The 19,153-nt window shown below is 50.3% G+C and overlaps 2 protein-coding genes across 3 annotated transcripts in view; both read left to right on the top strand.

The window, feature by feature from the left end:
* ASAP2 (ArfGAP with SH3 domain, ankyrin repeat and PH domain 2) overlaps positions 1-19,032 on the top strand; it is a 203,452-nt gene extending 184,420 nt beyond the window's left edge. The window contains exons 23-28 of one of the 2 annotated variants that reach the window (XM_050753889.1): positions 1,692-1,826; positions 4,219-4,384; positions 13,079-13,128; positions 13,823-13,911; positions 14,354-14,476; positions 16,589-19,032. In XM_050753889.1, coding sequence (XP_050609846.1) covers positions 1,692-1,826; positions 4,219-4,384; positions 13,079-13,128; positions 13,823-13,911; positions 14,354-14,476; positions 16,589-16,663 — 638 coding nt within the window. In that variant the 3' untranslated portion in view covers positions 16,664-19,032. The remainder of the gene's footprint in view (positions 1-1,691; positions 1,827-4,218; positions 4,385-13,078; positions 13,129-13,822; positions 13,912-14,353; positions 14,477-16,588) is intronic. The other variant, XM_050753890.1, reaches the window with a different exon arrangement.
* IAH1 (isoamyl acetate hydrolyzing esterase 1 (putative)) overlaps positions 1-19,153 on the top strand; it is a 359,243-nt gene that overhangs the window by 256,059 nt on the left and 84,031 nt on the right. The window lies entirely within an intron of this gene.

The following is a 19,153-nucleotide window of genomic DNA, read 5'->3' as shown; positions in this document are numbered from 1 at the left end:
CCCGGCGCTGTGACCGCTGTGAGCCGCTGATGGAGTGGAGCCCACGCCCCCGAATACATCCCGAACTGTCCTTATGCGGTAGCTGCTAGCTGGGCAAGGTGGGTTGGTGCGTGAGGGTGGCTGAGGCCAGGAGACCTGGCCCAGGGCTGAGCAGACAGCTGCAACTTCGTGCTGCACATACACTCGCCTGTGCGGCTGGGCCCGTCTTCCCTGCTGTCCTGGGTGTCTCTCAGACCCTTACATGGCTCTGCCCCGTCACTCAGGGAGGCCCAGAGAAGTGACAGTGAACCTGTCGTGTGAGTCACTGAGTCATACCCCCAAGAACAAACCTGCTGAGAGCAGGCCTTTCCCCCAGGCAGGCCCAGAAGCCAGCTGCTTGCTGTCCCCACACACCCTACATCCCAGACCGCATCCATCCCTGGTTTGATGAGGATGTCCCTGAGCACGGAAGGCAGCTACAAGGTGAAGCCACACAGTCGCACCTCCTTCCTGTCAAACCCCGAGGATGGCTGGTCAGGGCCCAGGGTGGGTGCGGCTTTCTTCCCGCCTCTCCCAGATCCTGCGGGCAGGCATGAATTTTCTACAGCCCACAATCAAGATGACTTTGATCATCCTCCTTCTCAGCAGTGGCTTTTGCTGGCTGTGTATGTCATGCGAGGAAAGATTTGATTTTGTTCCACTGGGTCATGGAGGGGTAAACTCTTAATCTCCTGGTTTCTCGAAGTCTTGGAATTCGAGGGTTTTGATTTTTTCCCCCTTTTATTTTTGCCATTCCTGTCCCTAGCTTCATTTCTTCCAGTGATGTAGGTCATACCCCTTACCTGCTGTCTCCCCCATTCTCTGTGTGGCCCACACATGGTCTTGGGTGGAATTCTCACATGCAACTAAATAGCAAAGGGTTGACATTGTCAGCCTTGCACTTGGGGCAGACCTGGCTCCCCATGGGAGGAGCTCGAAGGCTTCCTCTGGACCCAGTGGCCTGGCCCATTTCTAGGCCCAGCCTTTGCCCTACAGGCTGTGCACAGCCTCCAACATGGAGTCACACCTGGCACCTGGGCCCCGTGCACCTGAGCTTGCAGGTTTGTCAGGCAGAAGAAGGGCTTGTGACCTGGGAAATGCCATCTCTTTTGTGGGTCACCTGAACCTGATTGGTGTCATCTGTGTCTGCTTCCAGCCAGAAATATGTTTGCGGGAGGGAGGGAGAGAGAGCCCCTCCTCTAGTGTCTGATTTGCACTCTGCCCTCCACCTGTGCCAGCTGGGCACATGGTACTCCTCTTCACATGGTGGTGACTCCCACGGCCCATGGGAAGGACTCGATGGGAGGGTGGAGAGGAGCAGAAGTTCCAGAAGCTCCAAGTGCAGTGTTCGCAAGAGAGCATTGTGGCTGTTTATTTCCTTCTTCAAATGATACTGATATTTGAGAAATAAACTCAGGAATTTTTAAATTTCATGGATTGAGAAAACCAGCTGAGAACAGTCCTTGAAGCGTCTTTGGTTTAGTGGGTATCAGTGTCTATCTTCCACGTGCCAGAGACAGGAGTAAAAGAGTTGAGGGTTCTAGGTAGAAGGGTCATACTGACCATTTCATAAGGGGGAGGATCAATAACGCAGTGTTCTGTTTCTGTTTTTGTTCTGTGTGTGCACGTGTATGTGTGCATGCATGCGTCTGTGTGCATGCGTGTGGGTTCAGTTCAGACAGCCTCCTCTGCTAACACCCTGTGGAAGACAAACTCTGTAAGTGTGGACGGTGGAAGCCGGCAGCGATCTTCGTCAGATCCGCCAGCTGTCCATCCACCGCTGCCCCCTCTTCGCGTGACATCTACCAGTACGTTTTTTTCCTTTTTCCTTTCTTGCTTGTGGGCTTTGTAGATCTGGATGGCGGGAGGTGCTCTATGGAGCCACACAGCCGCCGGCACAGACACATGCCAAGTGCCCCGTGTTGTATGGCCCCCTGTGGCTCCTGTGCAGGGCTCCCAGCTCCCCCGGCCTCCTCCATCACAGCTGCAAACCCCTGCCTGTCCCCACACTGCACCACCAAGTAGCTTCCTCACTGCCTTCCTCTGTCTCCCAAAGCATTTCAGCAACATTTCCTCCTTTACCCAGTACCCCAGGGTTTTTTTTCCTTGGGCTATTTGGTGATCTTCAATATTTTGGGACAGTCACTTGGATTAGAATCTGGCTTTTTGTTTTTCTTTTCTTTTCTTTTTCTTTTTTTTTTTTTTTGAGACAGAGTCTCACTCCATCACCCAGACTGGAGTGCAATGGCACAATCTTGGCTCGTTGCAACCTCCACCTCCCGTGTTCAAGAGATTCTCCTGCCTCAGCCTCCCAAGTAGCTGGTATTACAGGAGCCTGCCACCATGCCCAGCTAATTTTTGTGTGTGTGTGTGTATTTTTAGTAGAGACAGAGTTTTGCCATGTTGGCCAGCCTAGTCTCAAACTTCTGATCTCAGGTGATCCACCTGCCTCAGCCTCCCAAAGTGCTGGGATTACAGGCGTGAGCCACCATGCCCAGCCTTGTTTTTCTTTGTCCCCTAGGCTGGAGTGCAGTGGCACAATCATGGCTCACTGCAGCCTCCAACTCCTGGGCTCAAGCGATCCTCTTGCCTTAGCCTCCTGAGCAGCTGGGATTATTGGTGCAAGTGCAGTGGCACAGTCATGACTCACTGCAGCCTCCAACTCCTGGGCTCAAGCGATCCTCCTGCCTTAGCCTCCTGAGTAGCTGGCATTATTGGTGCAAGCCACCATGCCCAGCTAATTTTTGTATTTTTTTGTAGAGACAGGGTTTTGCTATGTTGCCCAGGCTCAAATTCCTGGGCTCAAGTGACCCACCTGCCTCGTCCTCCCAAAGTACTGGGATTACAGGTGTGGGCCACCACGCCCAGCCTGACGTGTTTTCTTTAATGCCAACATGTGGTTGAAAGTCCTGAAACCCTTGGTGAGAGAAGCAAGAGGAGGTTTTTAGGAAGAAGTTTTTCTCCAGTGTGCAGAACTAGAGCATCTTTTTTCACTGGATCAGTGAAACGAGCCCTGGATGCTGTCCCGCCTCCTGCTGCAGCAGCCCTGGAGTGGGGAGTCCAGCATCTCTGGGCTTCGCTGCTTCCAGAGCATGAGAATTCCTGAGCCGAGGTGCTCATGACTTCCTTAGAATAAGTTAAAATTAAAAGCAGCCCAGCCCCAGCTAGAGTCAGTGCCATGTGTGCATGTGCTGGCGGCAGAGCCGGGAGCAGTGGATCTGGGAGGGTCTTCAAAGGTTTCCGAGACGAACACACAGAAGGCTAGGCCCACCTTCCTGCCTCTCCATCTGGTGGCCCTGGGACTGCATGTGTGTGCTAGAGTCAGCCTTTTGACTTTTCCTTTAAATTGGAAAGAGGAAACAATAATGAAAAAAGGAAGATCATAAGTTGGATCCCTTCATTTTTCCCCACCCCAGGTTTCTCTTTGTTTAGCTGAAGGCCTCATTCTTCCTGGCTTTTCCTGGCAGAGGGAAACCCAGCGCCTTATACGTTCTTTCCTGGCAGAGGCCACCCATCCTGAGGCCCAGGATGATAAGCCTGACATTGAGAGAGCGCTTAACACCCATCGGGGGAGGAGAGACAGAGGAAGGAGAATTGGGCTCACAGCCTCCCTCCAGGTCTTACCAACTCTGCCACCCTTGACAAGAGCTCTTCCCCTCTGTGGGCCTCAGCCTCCTCGTCTGTAAAACAGAGACATTAATAAAGCTCTGCACCCACCCACTCTGCAGACTGAGGAGCCGTTACTAAGTTAGTAGCGCCCATCTCTCCTCAGATCCACCCTGCCCAGCAGCCCGATGAAGTGGGTAGGGCCTCATCCCTTTGGCCACAGGTCAGTCGATGTGCAAAGCAGGCCCTGCTTCCCCAGGCAGAGCTGAGGGCCCCGGCCTCCTGCGGTTGGGTCTTAGAGTCGAGGGCAGGAAACTGCTGGCTTTCCCACATGGAGTTCTAGCTGAGAAAATACTCACTCACGGGCTAAGAGAAAAATTGTCATCCTAACTTTAGGCTCGCAGCTTCCTTATTAGTTTGGAAAGGACTCCCTGCAAATAGTTTTCTGAAAACCGGCAAGGAAATAGCAGCAGGTTTTTCCTTAGGAAATAGCAATAGAAAAATGAAGCCCTTCTTAGAAAAGCCTCCAGTGAGGAGGCCTGAGTGGGAAGCCTTGCAGCTGACCCTCTGCACGTCTGTCCTTTTCCTCCACAGATCCCCTGACCCCCACACCGCCCCCTCCTGTTGCCAAGACACCTAGCGTGTTGGAAGCCTTGAGCCAGCCGGGCAAGCCTACTCCGCCTGGGATCTCGCAGAGCAGGCCCCCACCTCTGCCCCCACAGCCGCCCAGCCGCCTCCCGCAGAAGAAGCCTGCACCGGGGTAAGCCACCCCCAGCCAGCTCGGCCATCTGTGCTCCTGTCCTCTGACCTCACCTGCTAAGGGGTCTGGATGAACGTTTGCAATCCCCAGGGTTCCTACTTCAGCGTGGGTGCCACATAACTAATTCATCAGGTCTGAAGGGTCTTAAAAATAACTTGAGGATTTTTAGACTGTAAAAATGTCTTACAAATGTACATTTTAAGTCCACAGAGTGAATTTAGACGAAGTGTCCTCAACACACAAGGCCTCTGGGTTCTATTTGCAGCTCACCCCCCAGGTGTTCTCTGTTTCTGTTTTCTTTCTATTTTCCCAAGGTTGTTTTGAACACATAGACCCTCTGTGGTGTGAGGCATGAATTTCCCACAAACAAGGACATTGTCCTACATAACACAATACCACCTGCAAAGTCAGGAAATTAACATGGATGTAGAAACAGCACCCAATCCTTAGACCCAGTTCAAGCCTAGGTGTTTGTCCAAATAAGCCGTTTGTTGCAGATGGGTCCAGTTTGTGGCTTTTTTTTTTTCTTTTTTTTTTGTGAGACGGAGTCTAGCTCTGTCGCCCAGGCTGGAGTGCAGTGGCATGATCTTGGCTCACTGCAAGCTCTGCCTCCCAGGTTCTTGCCATTCTCCTACCTCAGACTCCCGAGTAGCTGGGACTACAGGTGCCCGCCAACACACTTGGCTAATTTTTTGTATTTTTAGTAGAGACAGGGTTTCACTGTGTTAGCCAGGATGGTCTCAATCTCCTGACCTTGTGACCCACCCGCCTCGGCCTCCCAAAGTGTTGGGACTACAGGCGTGAGCCACCGCACCCAGCCCGTTTGTGGCTCTTAATCTGGATCTTTATGGTGGGAAATGGTTCCTTTTAGTGGAAATGATATTTAGAGGCTAAGTTCTGGGGGCTAGGTGGAGAGTCACTGCTCCCACACAGGCCCTCTGAGCTGTCAGAACTTGGAAATATGAACACATGTACATGGATACATACATACACCATTTATCTCTCTGTGTCTTTCTGTATTGAAATCCATGAGTTCACACTGACATCTCTAATTTCAGTTGTTCTAGTAACCACACCAAACTGACAGACATGAGGCACGGCCATTTTATTCTGCTGACAGATTGTCAGGAATTTGGATGGCACTGTGGGGTCTTTGTCTTTGCTCCACAGTATCTAGAGCCTTTGCTGAAAGGACTCAAAGCCTGGGGGTGGCTGGACACAGGAGGTGACTCGTTGGCTGGGGAACAAGGTCAGAGCCTTTCACCCACCCTGTGGTAGCTGATGCTGCCTGTCAGCCAGAGCCTCAGCTGGGCTGTGACTGGAACACCCATGCGTCCCTGGCATGGGCTTCCTCACATCATGGTGGCTGGGTCCAAGGACAGGTCCCCAGAGAGAGGCCTGGCCCTGGAAGCTGGCACAGAATGATCTCTGCCATACATTACTGCTCAAACAGTTATAAGCTCAGACACAGGGGCAGAGAGGAAGGCACAAGGAAGTCATCAGTTCCACCTCTCAATAAAGAATTTGGGGCCAGGCGCAGTGGCTCACGCCTATAATCCCAGCACTTTGGGAGGCCGAGGTGGGCAGATCACCTGAGGTCAGGAGTTTGAGACCAGCATGGCCAACATGGCAAAACCTCATCTCTAATAAAAATAGAAAAAAAATCAGCTGGGCATGGTAGCAGGCGCCTGTAATCCCAGCTACTCAGGAGGCTGAGGCACGAGACTCTTGAACCCAGGATGTGGAGATTGCAGTGAGCCAAGATTGCACCATTGCACTCCAGCCTGGGCAACAAGAGCAAAACTCCATCTCAAAAATAAAAATATAAAGAATTTGGGGACTGGGCACCATGGCCCACATCTGTAATCCCTGCACTACTCTTTTTTTGGGGGGGGCAGGGAATGGGGGAGCAGCGGTAGGCTGGCCACCATGCCCGGCCAATTTTTTTTATTTTTAGTGGAGACAGAGTTTCACCGTGTTAGACAGGATCGTCTGGATCTCCTGACCTTGTGATCCGCCCACCTTGGCCTCCCAAAGTGCTGGGATTACAGGAGTTGAGAGGTGACAATGTGCTAGCAGTCCTCACTCTCAGCGCCTCCTCGGCCTTGGTGTCCATTCTAGTGGCGCTTGAGGAGCCCTTCAGTCTGCCACGGCACAGTGGGAGCCCCTCTCTGGGCTGGCTGAGGCCGGAGCCGCCTCCCTCTGCTTGCGGGGAGGTGTAGAGAGAGAAGGGCGGGCGGGAACCGGGGCTGTGCTCGCGGGCCAGTGTGAGTTGCGGCGGGCTCCGCACACGGAGCGGCCAGCTGGTGCTACCAGCCCAAGGCAGTGAGGGGCTTAGCACCCGGGCCAGCAGCTGCGGAGGTTGCGCTGGGTCCCGCAGCAGTGCCGGCCGGCCGGCCGGCCGACCGGCCGGCGCGGCACTCAAATTCTCACAGAGCCTTAGCTGCCTCCCTGTGGGGCAGGGCTCGGGACCTGCAGCCTGCCATGTCTGAGCTCCCCACCCTGCGGTAGACTCCCACGTGGCCTGAGCCTCCCCGACGGGTGCTGCCCCCAGCTCCCTGGCGGCCAGTCCCATCGACAGCCCAAGGGCTGAGGAGTGTGGGCGTGGCTCGGGACTGGCGGGCAGCTCCGCCTGCAGCCCCCGTGCAGGCTCCAGTAGGTGAAGCCAGCTGGGCTCCTGAGCCGGATGGGGACTTGGAGAACTTTTATGTCTAGCTAGAGGATGGTAAATACACCAATCAGCACTGTGTCTAGCTCAGGTTTTGTAGATACACCAATCAGTACTCTGTGTCTAGCTCAAGGTTTGTAAATACACCAATTGGTACTCTGTATCTAGCTAACTCTGTCTAGCTAACCTAGTGGGGACTTGGAGAACTTTTCCCTCTAGCTCTGTGTCTAGCTCAAGGATTGTAAACGCACCAGTCAGCACTCTGTCAAAATGGACCAATCAACTCTCTATAAAATGGACCAATCAGCAGGATGTAGATGGGGAATAAAAGCAGGCTACCCCAGCCAGCCGGAGGCAACCGGCTGGGGTCCCCTTCCACACTGTGGAACCTTTGTTCTTTCACTCTTTGCAATAAATCTTGCTGCTGCTCACTCTTTGGGCCCACGCTGCCTTTATGAGCTGTAACACTCACCACGAAGGTCTGCGGCTTCGCTCCTGAAGCTAACGAGACCACGAACCCACCGGGACGAACGAACAACTCCAGATGTGCTGCTTATAAGAGCTATAACACTCACCACGAAGGTCTGCGGCTTGACTTCTGACAGCGGGATCACGAACCCACCAGAAGGAAGAAGCTCTAGACACATCTGAATGTCTGAAGGAACAAACTCCAGACACACCATCTTTAAGAACTGTAATACTCGCCACGAGGGTCCACGGCTTCATTCTTGGTCAGTGAGACCAAGAACCCACCAATTCCGGACACAGTGTGAGCCACCACGCTCAGCCCATCCCTGCATTACTCTAGAAGGCCGAGGTGGGAGGATCACTTGAGGCCAGGAGTTCAAGACCACTCTGGGCAACATAGTGAGACCCTATCTCTACAAAAAAAAATTAAAAATTACTTAGGCATGGCAGCACACGCCTGTAGTCCCAGCTACTTGGGAGGCTGAGGCGGGAGGATTGCTTGAGCCCGGGAGAAGGCTGCAGTGAGCTGTGATGGTGACACTGCACTCCAGCCTGGACAACAGAGACCCTAGCTCTAAAAAAAGAAAAAGTAAATAGTAACAAATTGGAAGGCAATGTTTTACAGTCATCATGGGGTTTCTTCTAGTTTTCTTCTTTTCTGTACTACTTCCTTCTTTTCTGACGGTGAGCAGTCTGGCTCCCATCTTTACTTCCTGGGCCGGTGTCTATTTAGGAAACAGGTCCCCCTCTCTACTGCCGCCTCTGCACCGCAGCTGCCTTTCCCTCTTTGGGTCTGCCTCTTGTTCCAGGACCCCCACTGGGTGCTCAGGGGGGCTCTCACTTCCTGCCACCTGGATGCTTTCCTCATCCCACCTGGGCTCGGACGCTCCTGTTGCGCCACCATCTGCGGACATGCCCTTCTTGTTCACCTCTGGGTGACGCGCTTCCCCAGACACCAGTGTGGGCGTTTTCATCCGCACTGCCAGACAGATGACAGAGACTTTCAAGGTACAAACTACATCCTTCAATTGGAGAAATTTCACTGATTTTTTAATGCCTTAAATATTGGGGTTTTTTTGTTCTCTCTCTTGGCCTTTCTTCTGAATGTGTCATTTTGTTTATTGGAGTACCCTAAGTGCTCTGACAAACCTCAGCATCACCATGCTTTCACATGTGGAAGTTTGCTTCTTGCTCACGCCAAGTTTAGTGTGCATATTCTTAGTTGTACCCCAGTCCCAAAGGTAGACCCAGACCCCTCCGATCTTCTGCTTCTACCATCTGTCTCCTGGGCTCAGAGTTACTTCTGAGGGGAAGGAGTTGCTGTGGGGGGCAGGCTGGATGCCCACACTCCCTCCTCCCTTCCAGGCTGGGACTGGAAGTGCCACCCGGTGCAGGGGAGTCGAGCTGTCATCCTCAGCTAGTCCTCTACCACCTTCTCATGGCCATCCCTGCTTTGCTTGCCTGCCTGTTTTGAAAATCTGTCTTCTGGGAGATTTTCTAGAGTTTATCTCCCAGTTCTTTTACTAAGGCGTTCATGCCTGTTCTCATATAATAATCCTCAAGTTAAACTCTTTTTGTAGAGATATTCTTTTTGTTTCCTGAGATCGTTTCTCAGTCTCCTGCCTCTGAGAATGGTTGCGAAGGTGTTGGCGTGTGTGTTGCAGTTTTTGTGTTCGTGTAGTGTGTGCTGCCTCCACACCGTTTTGACCTCTGTGGGTTCCAGGCTTTTCCCTATAAATCGCAAGGTCGGTGTTTCCCCTCCAGGTGAGGCAATAAAAACTGGCAGACTGCACAGAGCCGCCCGCGCCGGTGTCACTGTGCAGTGGTCTGGCTGGGCCTCTTGTCTCGTCTGAAGTTTTTTTAGGAGTAGAGAAATAAAGTTAAGCTTTTATTTAGTCCCTCTGTTTTTCAAGATACTCCCAACAGCCGCACCTGGTGTCCCCCGTCCAGATACCCTCTGTTTTGCCCTCTCCAAGAATAGAAGCTTCCTGTCCTTAGTAGGTTGGGCAGGGCAGCGGCAATCAGAGCTGGGTCGCGATTCCAGGGATTCATGACCTCCTTAAACAGATTTTTGGCTAATTCTTCTGCTTACTACCTTGCCTTTCTCCCCTTCCAGAGGGTCCTGAGCCTTTTGGGGACACTACAGGACAGATAGGAGTATTTCAGAGCCTTCCTCACTGCTGGAGTGGGATTCCATTCTTGAAGTCAACTAGGTTAACTATAATTTATCTTTCATTCTGTCGCCCAGGCTGGAGTACAGTGGTGCAATCACGGTTCACTGTAGCCTCGACCTTCTGGGCTCAGGTGATCCACCCACCTCAGCTTCCGCATGGCTGGGACCACAGGCATGCACCACCATGCCTGGTTAATTTATTTTTATATTTTATAGAGGTGGGGGTCTCCTTATTTTGCCCAGGCTGGTCTCAAACTCCTGGGCTCAAGCAGTCCTCCCACATTGGCCTTTCAAAGTGCTGGGATTACAGGCATGAGGCACCGTGCCTGACCTCTTTTAGGTTTAATTTTTTAAAATCCTTTTCCTTGGGAAGAAGTGGAAGTAAATGTACTTAAATCTGCCATTTTAACCAGAAGACTCCCAAAACTTTTTAAATGCTACTTTGCAAGATAACTTTTTAAAATATAACATGCAGGGCTGGGCGTGGCGGCTCATACCTGCAATCCCAGCATTTTGGGAGGCCAAGATGGGTGGATCACTTGAAGCTGGGAGTTGATGGCAAAACCCCATCTCTACTAAAAATATAAAACTTAGCTGGGCATGGTGGTGCACACCTGTAATCCCAGCTACTCGGGAGGCTGAGGCAGGATAATCACTTGAACCCAGGAGGTGGAGGTTGCAGTGAGCTGAGACTGCACCACTGCTCTCCAGCCTGGGCAACAGAACCAGACTCCATCTCAAAAAAATAAAATATAATATGCATATCTGTGCCTTCCTAGTCTTAAACAGCTACTGAATTATGCTGTAATAAATGGGCTTTCCAGTGCTAATTATTTCTGCCTCTACACCAAAGTGGCCACAGGTCATGCTTCCCTTGGCTTCTGGGCTCTCTTCTGCCTTAAGACGCCCTGTGATTTGCACTTTCCAAGCTGCTGCTTTTCAAGAGAACAAATCATGTGTTGAAGTTCTGGCTAACGAGCCGTCAGCTCCCAGCAGTTATTGGGACTCAGAACTGTGGATGTCAGCTGTGAGGTGCAGGTTCCTGGTTCTCAGAAGTGTTCTAGCTGGGAGAAGCTGGACAGGTTTCCTCTCAAACATGATTCTACCTGGTTTCAGATCTGACTGGTAGGAAAAAGGGAAGCAGGGCAAGTGAGGTTAGAGCTACCCAGGACACATAAGGATGGACGGAATCATGTCGCCAGTGCCCAGTGGAGTTCTTACTCTAAAGGAATACACTGGTGCATCCTCTTTGTAAAGGATACTATCCCTCCCCCACCGCCGGTCATTTTGTCTCTGGTATAAATGTGAATTTTCACACCTCTTCTCTTAGGGTAGGAGTCAGCAAACTATGGCTCACAGGCCAAATCCAGCCTGCCGCCTGTGTTTTAGGGCCCGTGAACTAAGAACTAAGAATGACTTTTGTATTTGTAATTGGTTGGAAAAAAAATCAAAAGGATATTTTATGGCGCATGAAAACTGTGTGAGATTCACTTCAGCGCTCATAAAATATTATTGGACCATTAGCCACACCTGTTTGTTTCTGCAGTCTGGGGCTGCTTTCACGCCGCAGTGGCAGAGCTGAATAATTGCAGCAGAGATGCTAGAATCCACAAAGCCAGCTGGGTGCAGTGGCTCACACCTGTAATCCCAGAGCTTTGGGAGGCCGAAGCAGGAGGATTGCTTGAGCCTAGGAGTTCGAGACCAGCCTGGAAAACATAGTGAGACCATGTCTTTACAAAAAATTTTGAAAGTTAGCCAAGCATGGTGGCGTGCACCTGTAGTCTCAACTACTCAGGAGGCTGAAGGGGGAGGATCACTTGACCCTAGGAGTTCGAGGCTGCAGTGAACTGACTGCCTCACTGCACTCGAGCTTGGGTAATAGGGCAGGACCCTGACTCAAAAAATAAACACAAAGTCCGGGTGCAGTGGCTTACGCCTGTAATCCCAGCACTTTGGGAGGCCGAGGTGGGTGAATCACCTGAGGTCAGGAGTTTGAGACCAGCCTGGCCAACATGGTGAAACCACGTCTCTACTGAAAATACAAAAAATTAGCTGTGTGTGGTGGTACACACCTGTAATTCCAGCTACTCGGGAGGCTGAGGCAGGAGAATTGCTTGAACCCGGGTGGCAGAGGTTGCAGTGAGCCAAGATTATGCCACTGCACTCTAACCCGGGAGACAGTGTGAGACTCCATCTCAAAAAAAAAAAATCACAAAGCCTAAAAAGTTTACTAGCTACTTCTTTAAAGAAAGTCTGCTGACCGCTGTCTCAGAGGATCAGGCCTGCGAGTGTTCCGTAGTTAGGGATGACTGCAGGCGAGGGGGTCAGCCTGGTCAGTGTAATGATGTCTGCAGAGACATATACACCCAGAGACATTGATGGAAAACAAATGGCCAGACTGGTCAAATGGGAGGGGTCTTTATGGAATAAAACAAAGTTCCTTTTCAGTTCCTTCAAAGTATGAGCAAAACCCACGTGATGTTTTCTCTCCCTTCATTCTGGGACTGTAAGCATCGAGGCCAGACAGGGTTCATTCCGAGCAGCAAAGGGAGTGTCGACGGACGGGAGCGTACAGTGGAAAGAATCCCATCTTTGCCTTCCCTTCCTCCCTGGTCTTCCTCTTCTGCTTCTCAGCCCCCGTCCTGTGCCTGGCTTTATGCGAGGTCCAGGAGATCCACGGGGGAACTGAAGCCAGAGGTCCTCACTGATGGCACTGCTCCTTAGCTCTGGAGTTGGCGGATCTTGTGTCACAGCTTTTGCAGATGAAAATGCTGACTCTCCAGAACCCATTTATCCAGAGCTGCCAAGTGGCAGGTTCAAACTGAGGGACCCCTGTCTGCCAGCCCTGAGAACCACATCCTCACATGTGCATTTCCACCTTGTGGCTTTGGGGCATGCTGGCCCAGAGGCTCATGGATGGGGCCTGAGCCCATGGTCAGCCACATTGGTTCCCAGAAGCAGGGACCACAGAGGCATGGACAGCACTGACTCAGGGTGATCGGACCCATCCTGGCAGAGCCATCTGGGCCTGAGGTTAAGGTTCAGCCCCGCCCTTTCGTGTGATGGGACCAAGGCAGGGAAGGGGCTGAGCAGACTCAGGGTGGGGCCGGTGCCCAGCACTGCTTCAGACCCTGGCCATCAGCAGGCTCACGTGGACAGAGTGCTCGAGAAAAGCCCTGGTTTTAGAATCAGAAATGTTGGATCTAGCACTTTCTTAGGGCCTCTCATTCTTCCTTTTCCCATAAAAAAGAGAGCTGAGTGACTGTGGAGGAAATCACCTCACACACTTTCAGCTTGAACTCAGAAGGTTCTCTGATAAAAGGGGATGAGAAAGGGGCAGGTACCCTCAGGTAGCAGTAAATCGACTTTTTCTCTGTCTTTGTAGGGCTGACAAGTCCACCCCGCTGACCAACAAAGGCCAACCAAGAGTACCTGGTAATTATTTAATTTGGGACTGAGTTTGTTTCTGCTTGGTCCATGGGGGCAATGTGGTGGACATTCCCTGCCAGGTGGTCAGGCCTGAGGGAGGGCCCAGCTGTCTCCCCTCCCACAGCCCTCCTGCCCCCCTGCCCCCTTCCCCCCTTCCCCTCCTCCTCTCCTGCCCTCCTCCCCGACTCCTGCCTTCCTGCCCTCCTCCCGGACTCCTGCCTTCCTCCCCCCCGACTCCTGCCTTCCTCCCCACTCCTGCCTTCCTTGCCTGCTTCCTTCTCCTCCTCTCCCACATAGTCTCATGCCCTCTTCCTCCGCCACCTGCCTTCCTCCACCCCTCCCCTCCCCTCCTCTCCCCCTTTTCCCTGCCTTTCTCCTCCCTCCTGCCTTCTTCCCTCCTTCCCTTCTGCCATCCTCCCCACTCCCTCGGCCTCTGAGACCCCTGCTCCTGAGCAGCTCAGTCCTGGGGCCCCTCACCTTGTCCCCTCCTGCTGACAGGGCAGGCTCACTGGGGGACACTTGGCTGCCACACGAGCTCTGCAAGGGCTGCATCCAAATCAGAAGGTTCCCTTTTCCCTCAACAGATGGGAACACCTGGGGGGAAACCTGCTTTCAGACACACCCTGTGGCTTGTCCATTGCTTACATCTCATGGTTATGATTGATGGGATGTCTTAAGTTGCTTCATTTTTGCCCTACAGTGGATCTTTCTGCAACAGAAGCTCTGGGTCCTCTGTCCAATGCTATGGTCCTGCAGCCCCCCGCACCCATGCCTAGGAAGTCGCAGGCAGTAAGTGACAAGCCCCCTTTCCTGCCCCTCTGCTCTCGCCAGGAAGGTGCAGGCGGTTTCACAAGGGCTCAGGGGAAGCAAGCCTTCCACTCTTCCCTTGGTTGGGGGCTGGACAGGGGTCTTCTTGGTACCTGATTGCTTGGATCTTGGCAACCAGTGGGTTTGGCCCTCCCATCGCAGCTCCAGGACGGGCTCACTCAGAGTGCCCTGCCCCGGCCGCTTTGTTTCCCAGCCCTTGGCCCCTTCTCTCTGCTTGGTGGGGAGCTCTTCCCTTTTCTCTCCCTGGCTCCTGAGCTGCACTGACCTGCCCCACCTTGGCATCTGCGGGCTTCTCAGGCCTAGGTACGGGGCTCCTGAGACCGGGGGAGGCAGGGTGCTTGAGCTCTGCCCTGAGAGCTGAGGGCTGCAGCCACGCTAACCTTTGTTCCCTCTCCTGACACAGACCAAGTTGAAGCCTAAGCGGGTGAAAGCGCTCTATAACTGTGTGGCCGACAACCCCGATGAGCTAACCTTCTCCGAGGGGGATGTGATCATCGTGGACGGGGAGGAGGACCAGGAGTGGTGGGTGAGTCAGGGGTGGGCCCGGGAGGTTCCTGGGGGCTGGCTCGCAGGTGAGATTTTCTCAGCCTGAGCAGTCCAGACATGGTTCCTGGTGCCTCTGCCCCTTAGCATCCTCAGGAATTGCTTCCTCCATGGACACCCACTTCTGAGCAGGCCTGATTATTCCCCAGGGTGGTTGCTTCCCCTGTTAGGGTGCAGTTTCCAGAGCACCCATGAGGCCCTGAAGTGAGACTCCGTCATTTTGAGGCCTTGAGTTTCTAGGCCATCACCCCCCATTGCTGGATTCGTGGGATCAGGTGTCTGGAAGGAGCTGACCTAGAGCACAGAGCCCCAGGCGTGAGTCTGGTCCTGAAATGAGCTGTGGCCGCCCAGGCGTCCAGCGGGGTATGGGAACAAGATGAGCGCCGGCCACCTAAGAATTCAGACTTGGCCACTCATGGGCCGGTGGCTTGGGGCTGGTTGCTTTTATCTTTAAGCGTTAGTGGGATCATCTGTGAAAGGGGGTCACACGCACAGTCTGGCGCAGATGATCCGGTGAGCACCCACTAAGCGGCAGCTGTATACAGTGAGGGCAGTGGACGAACTGGCTTGAATGGGGTGCAGGCAGACAGCCCCAGGCTGAGCCCACCACACAGCAGATGCAAGTGGCATGGCTCCGCCTCTGAGCTCAGAGCGGACAGTTCAGCTGGGAACTCCACAGGATTTAGGGGAACTGCTTTGTCAAGTGCAAGGAGTTTGGACACTGTCTTTAGTCGCTGTCCCTTGCAGAGCTCCCACTAGTGTTTAAACTGCACGTCTTCAGCCTCCAGAGGCGCTGTGAGCTCTCAGGGTCAGGCAGCACTGCCTTCATTTGGCAGGGCTGGGTTCACCGGCCTTTCCTGTGGCCTCGTTTGCCCTTAATGGATTAAAAGTGTCTGTGGGCTGGGTGCGGTGGCTCACCCCCATAATCCCAGCACTTTGGGAGGCCGAGGCAGGCAGAACACTTGAGGTCAGGAGTCCGAGACCAGCCTGGCCAACATGGTTCTCTACTAAAAATACAAAAAATTAGCTGGGCATGGTGGCAGGCACCTGTAATCCCAGCTACTCGGGAGGCTGAAGAAGGAGACTCATTTGAACCCTCAGTGGGGAGGTTGCAGTGAGCCGAGATCATGCCACTGCACTACAGCCTGGGTGACAGAGCCAGACTCCATCTCTAAATAAATAAATAAATAAAGTGTGGATCCAGAGTTCCCACCATCAGCCTCACTATAGCACAGGCACAGAGAGGGCCACAGCACCTGGGCTCTGGTGAGGAGAGTGCTCAGCTTGGCTGCATAGAGCACGTGAGGACCCGAACTTGCCCCGTCCCATCCACACACCCACTAGACCCACCTGCACACAGAGCCAGCCCTGCCAGCCAGCTCCCACAGTTGCCTACAACCCACCATCCGGACAGGGCGCCAGCCTGACCACAGGCTTAGCCATGTGGAAAATACCTGCTCATTTCCAAAACTGGAAAATAGAGGCATAAAGCAGAAAACAGAAGTTGCCCATAGCCACAGCAACCCCCCACCACTCTGCAAAAAGCCCACCGTTCATATTTTGCCTGTTTTTAGCCTTTTATTTGCCTACATCATTTACACTCTTGAGATCATACTTGGATATAATTTACCCAAGAGCGAACGTAAGTGGATAGAGTGAAGCCTTACACAAGCGCTTGACTCAGTGAAATGGGGCCAACTTATACCTTTGCCACTTTCGGTGACTTTGCAGCTCACAGACTTGTGACACTCGGCTTCATTCATTCATTCATTCAAAAAAGGCCAGCGGAGAGTAGTGATCAGAGAGCTGACCTGTGTGCCTCCCAGGAACAGGTGGGGGTGGCCATCCCCGCGAGTGAATGTCTGAGGCACGGCTGGGAAGAGCTCCTTCCACAGGAGAGGCCTGCACTATTTGAAATGTGGTGAGGGAAAAAGGACAAAAATCGTTTGGATGTTTTACCCAAGTAATTTCTTGTCGGAAGAGAGTCTTCTGAACCAATCGTGCTTTTTTTCACCAAATGCTCTGTGTAATGCCCTTCAAAGTTTCCACCAACATTTGGAATTTTAATAGCAACCTACACTTTGTTCCGTTTCAGATTGGCCACATTGATGGAGATCCTGGTCGCAAAGGCGCATTCCCAGTGTCATTTGTGCACTTTATCGCTGACTGAATTGCTACTGAACAAAAGCATTAACAGTTATGTTCCTGTTTTGTTGTTGGTACCAAAACTCTTGCCAGATAACCAGTTTCATGAACTGTTTGTACGGTAGCCCATGTTCTCTAATGCCACTGCTCTGTTTTAAAAACTGAGGCAATTTTTACATATCAGTAATTGTTTTTATAATTTGTGGTTTTCACGAAACATTGCTATGCATTTATTAGGAAAAACTGAATTTCCCAACAGGTGAACTGAAAAGTTATTTTAACTATTATACATAATCAAGATCCTGCCTCTACGGAATTTGCTAAACCTAAAAATGTTTGCATTGATTGTATTGGAAATAAACTCTTCCTGCATTCCTTGGCCCAATTCTGGAGTGGTGACCTTTAGCACAATTATTATTTTAGATGGCCAGTCAACTGCTGCTTCAGAAGTCCATAGCCCGGCTCTGGACTTTCTCAATAAAATGCCATCAGTTCACCTTTAAAGACACGTATTACTTTGAAATCCACCCAGTGTTTAAAAAACAACTTGGAAATTTACACATTAGCATTGTACTTTCTAGCCCTAATTTGTGAGGTTGCAGCTATCACTATATTCTGCATGTGTGTATAACCTGTTGTGAACAATCATACTTAACAAAACTACTGATGGTTTATGACAACGTAGGGTAACTACAGTTCGTTCCGTTCCAGGTTATATAAAACTGCATTTCCTGAATTTGGTTAAAAACTAAGGATGATGGATTGCAAAACAGTTCTTTTAAATTAGTTTATATGCTTTAGATGTTTCGGAATTTGCCTTCTTGAACTTGCTGAATCACACAGAAAGCAACTGTACCCAGTAGAATTCTGTGGCGCAGACCACGCTGTATTAACCCATCACTTGCTGTTTCCTGCTGAGTGTACCACTGCCTTCCCTTCTAGCCCATGAGAATGTTTACTCAGTTGAGTGTCTTGTATTTATATAATACTCCAACAGGAATGGTAGTCACACTGTCTTGAAATCGAATCTGTCCATCTGTTTATAATCAAGAACATATCAGAAATATATAGGCCCCAGATAATAAAATACTCCCAAACATCCCAGTTTTTACTATTTAAGGCCATCATATCATTCTTAAGCTACTTGGGGTGGTAGTAGGGGGGATTAGGTTGTATATTATAAAACCAAAACTCATTAGTTTAATGAACTTGACTGTCATACCTCTATTTAGTAATTGTGAGGGTAAGATTCATAGTAGGAATATTGGACATTTTGGCTGAGAATAAAGAGGCCTGTGATGCCCACTTGGACTTTTAACACAAGTAAAGGAATAAATTGAGTGTAGGCTTGGAAAGTGGGGCAGCAGTGCTGTTGCTGCATTTGTTGTGATGGTACATTTGATTGAAGCAGCTTGTCTTTATTATGCAAGACTCTATGTGTAGAGTTTTGGTTTTTTTTTTTTTTTTTTGGCATTGTACGTTTTTTGCTGTTATAAAGGAAGACAGAACAAACTGGAATGTTTTATGATGTATAGCAATCGCTTTTTGCCTTTCAAAGTTCTGGGTAAAAATGTGTTAGATCTGTAGTTTTGTGTTTTTTTTTTTTTTTTTTAAAGCACTACATCTGTTTTCACTAATTGTTAATTTCTGTTTGAACCCTTCATTTAATTTTCTCATAGATTTAAGTAAACAGATGTATTTTGCACAGTGCACTTATGTCTATTTTAACAATCCTCCTCCATCTGTATTTTATAGTCAGCCTTTGACCACCTGGTGCCAGCTATATAAGGAATAAAGTTGATTGATATCAACATTAGAACTCCAGTCCCAAACTAATCTATCAGGTTCACTGGTACATAAATATCTAGGAAATATTTTTCCAGTCTACAATTTGGTGCTATTGTGCAGTAACTAATAGTACTCTTAACAGAGGAGAAATTATATTAACGTCCCTGCTAATATCCTTTCTTAGTTATTTGCTCTTTGCAAATTAAAAAAGCAACTGAGAGAAAGAAAAACATTGTAGATATCTATTTATATTTAAAGTTTATGTTTCACATACTGCAGCTGCAGGATTCTGGCATTTTGCATGCCATTCTCCATCAGATCTGGGATGATGGCTCAGAATAGGTACACAGACTAAGAGTTACTGTGTGATGTGTTAAGGGGTGGATAACATAATATGCAGCTTAGGAAGCTATTTTGAGATGTATGATATTCAGTTCATTCACCTGATTACTTTGGTTGCAGCACAACTGTATATACTGTATAACCAAAATTGATTATTTTCATTGTCCTTAATGCAGTGATTTATAACTAGAGCATGTTTAATAAGTTTACTCTTCTTGTTAACTAGTCATTTGACTGGAAAAAAATAAAATACTTTTAAATGGACATGGTTTTATTTTTAATGTTTTTAATCTTTAAAGTTTTATATATTGACAGTCCTTTAAAAAAAAAAGTACACTATCATACTGTACATGAGATCCTTCACATACTACTTTTAGCATGAGCG

This window comes from Macaca thibetana, chromosome 13 (assembly GCF_024542745.1).
Source record: "Macaca thibetana thibetana isolate TM-01 chromosome 13, ASM2454274v1, whole genome shotgun sequence".
NCBI lineage: Eukaryota > Metazoa > Chordata > Mammalia > Primates > Cercopithecidae > Macaca > Macaca thibetana.
This window is presented reverse-complemented; position numbering and strand designations above follow the sequence as displayed.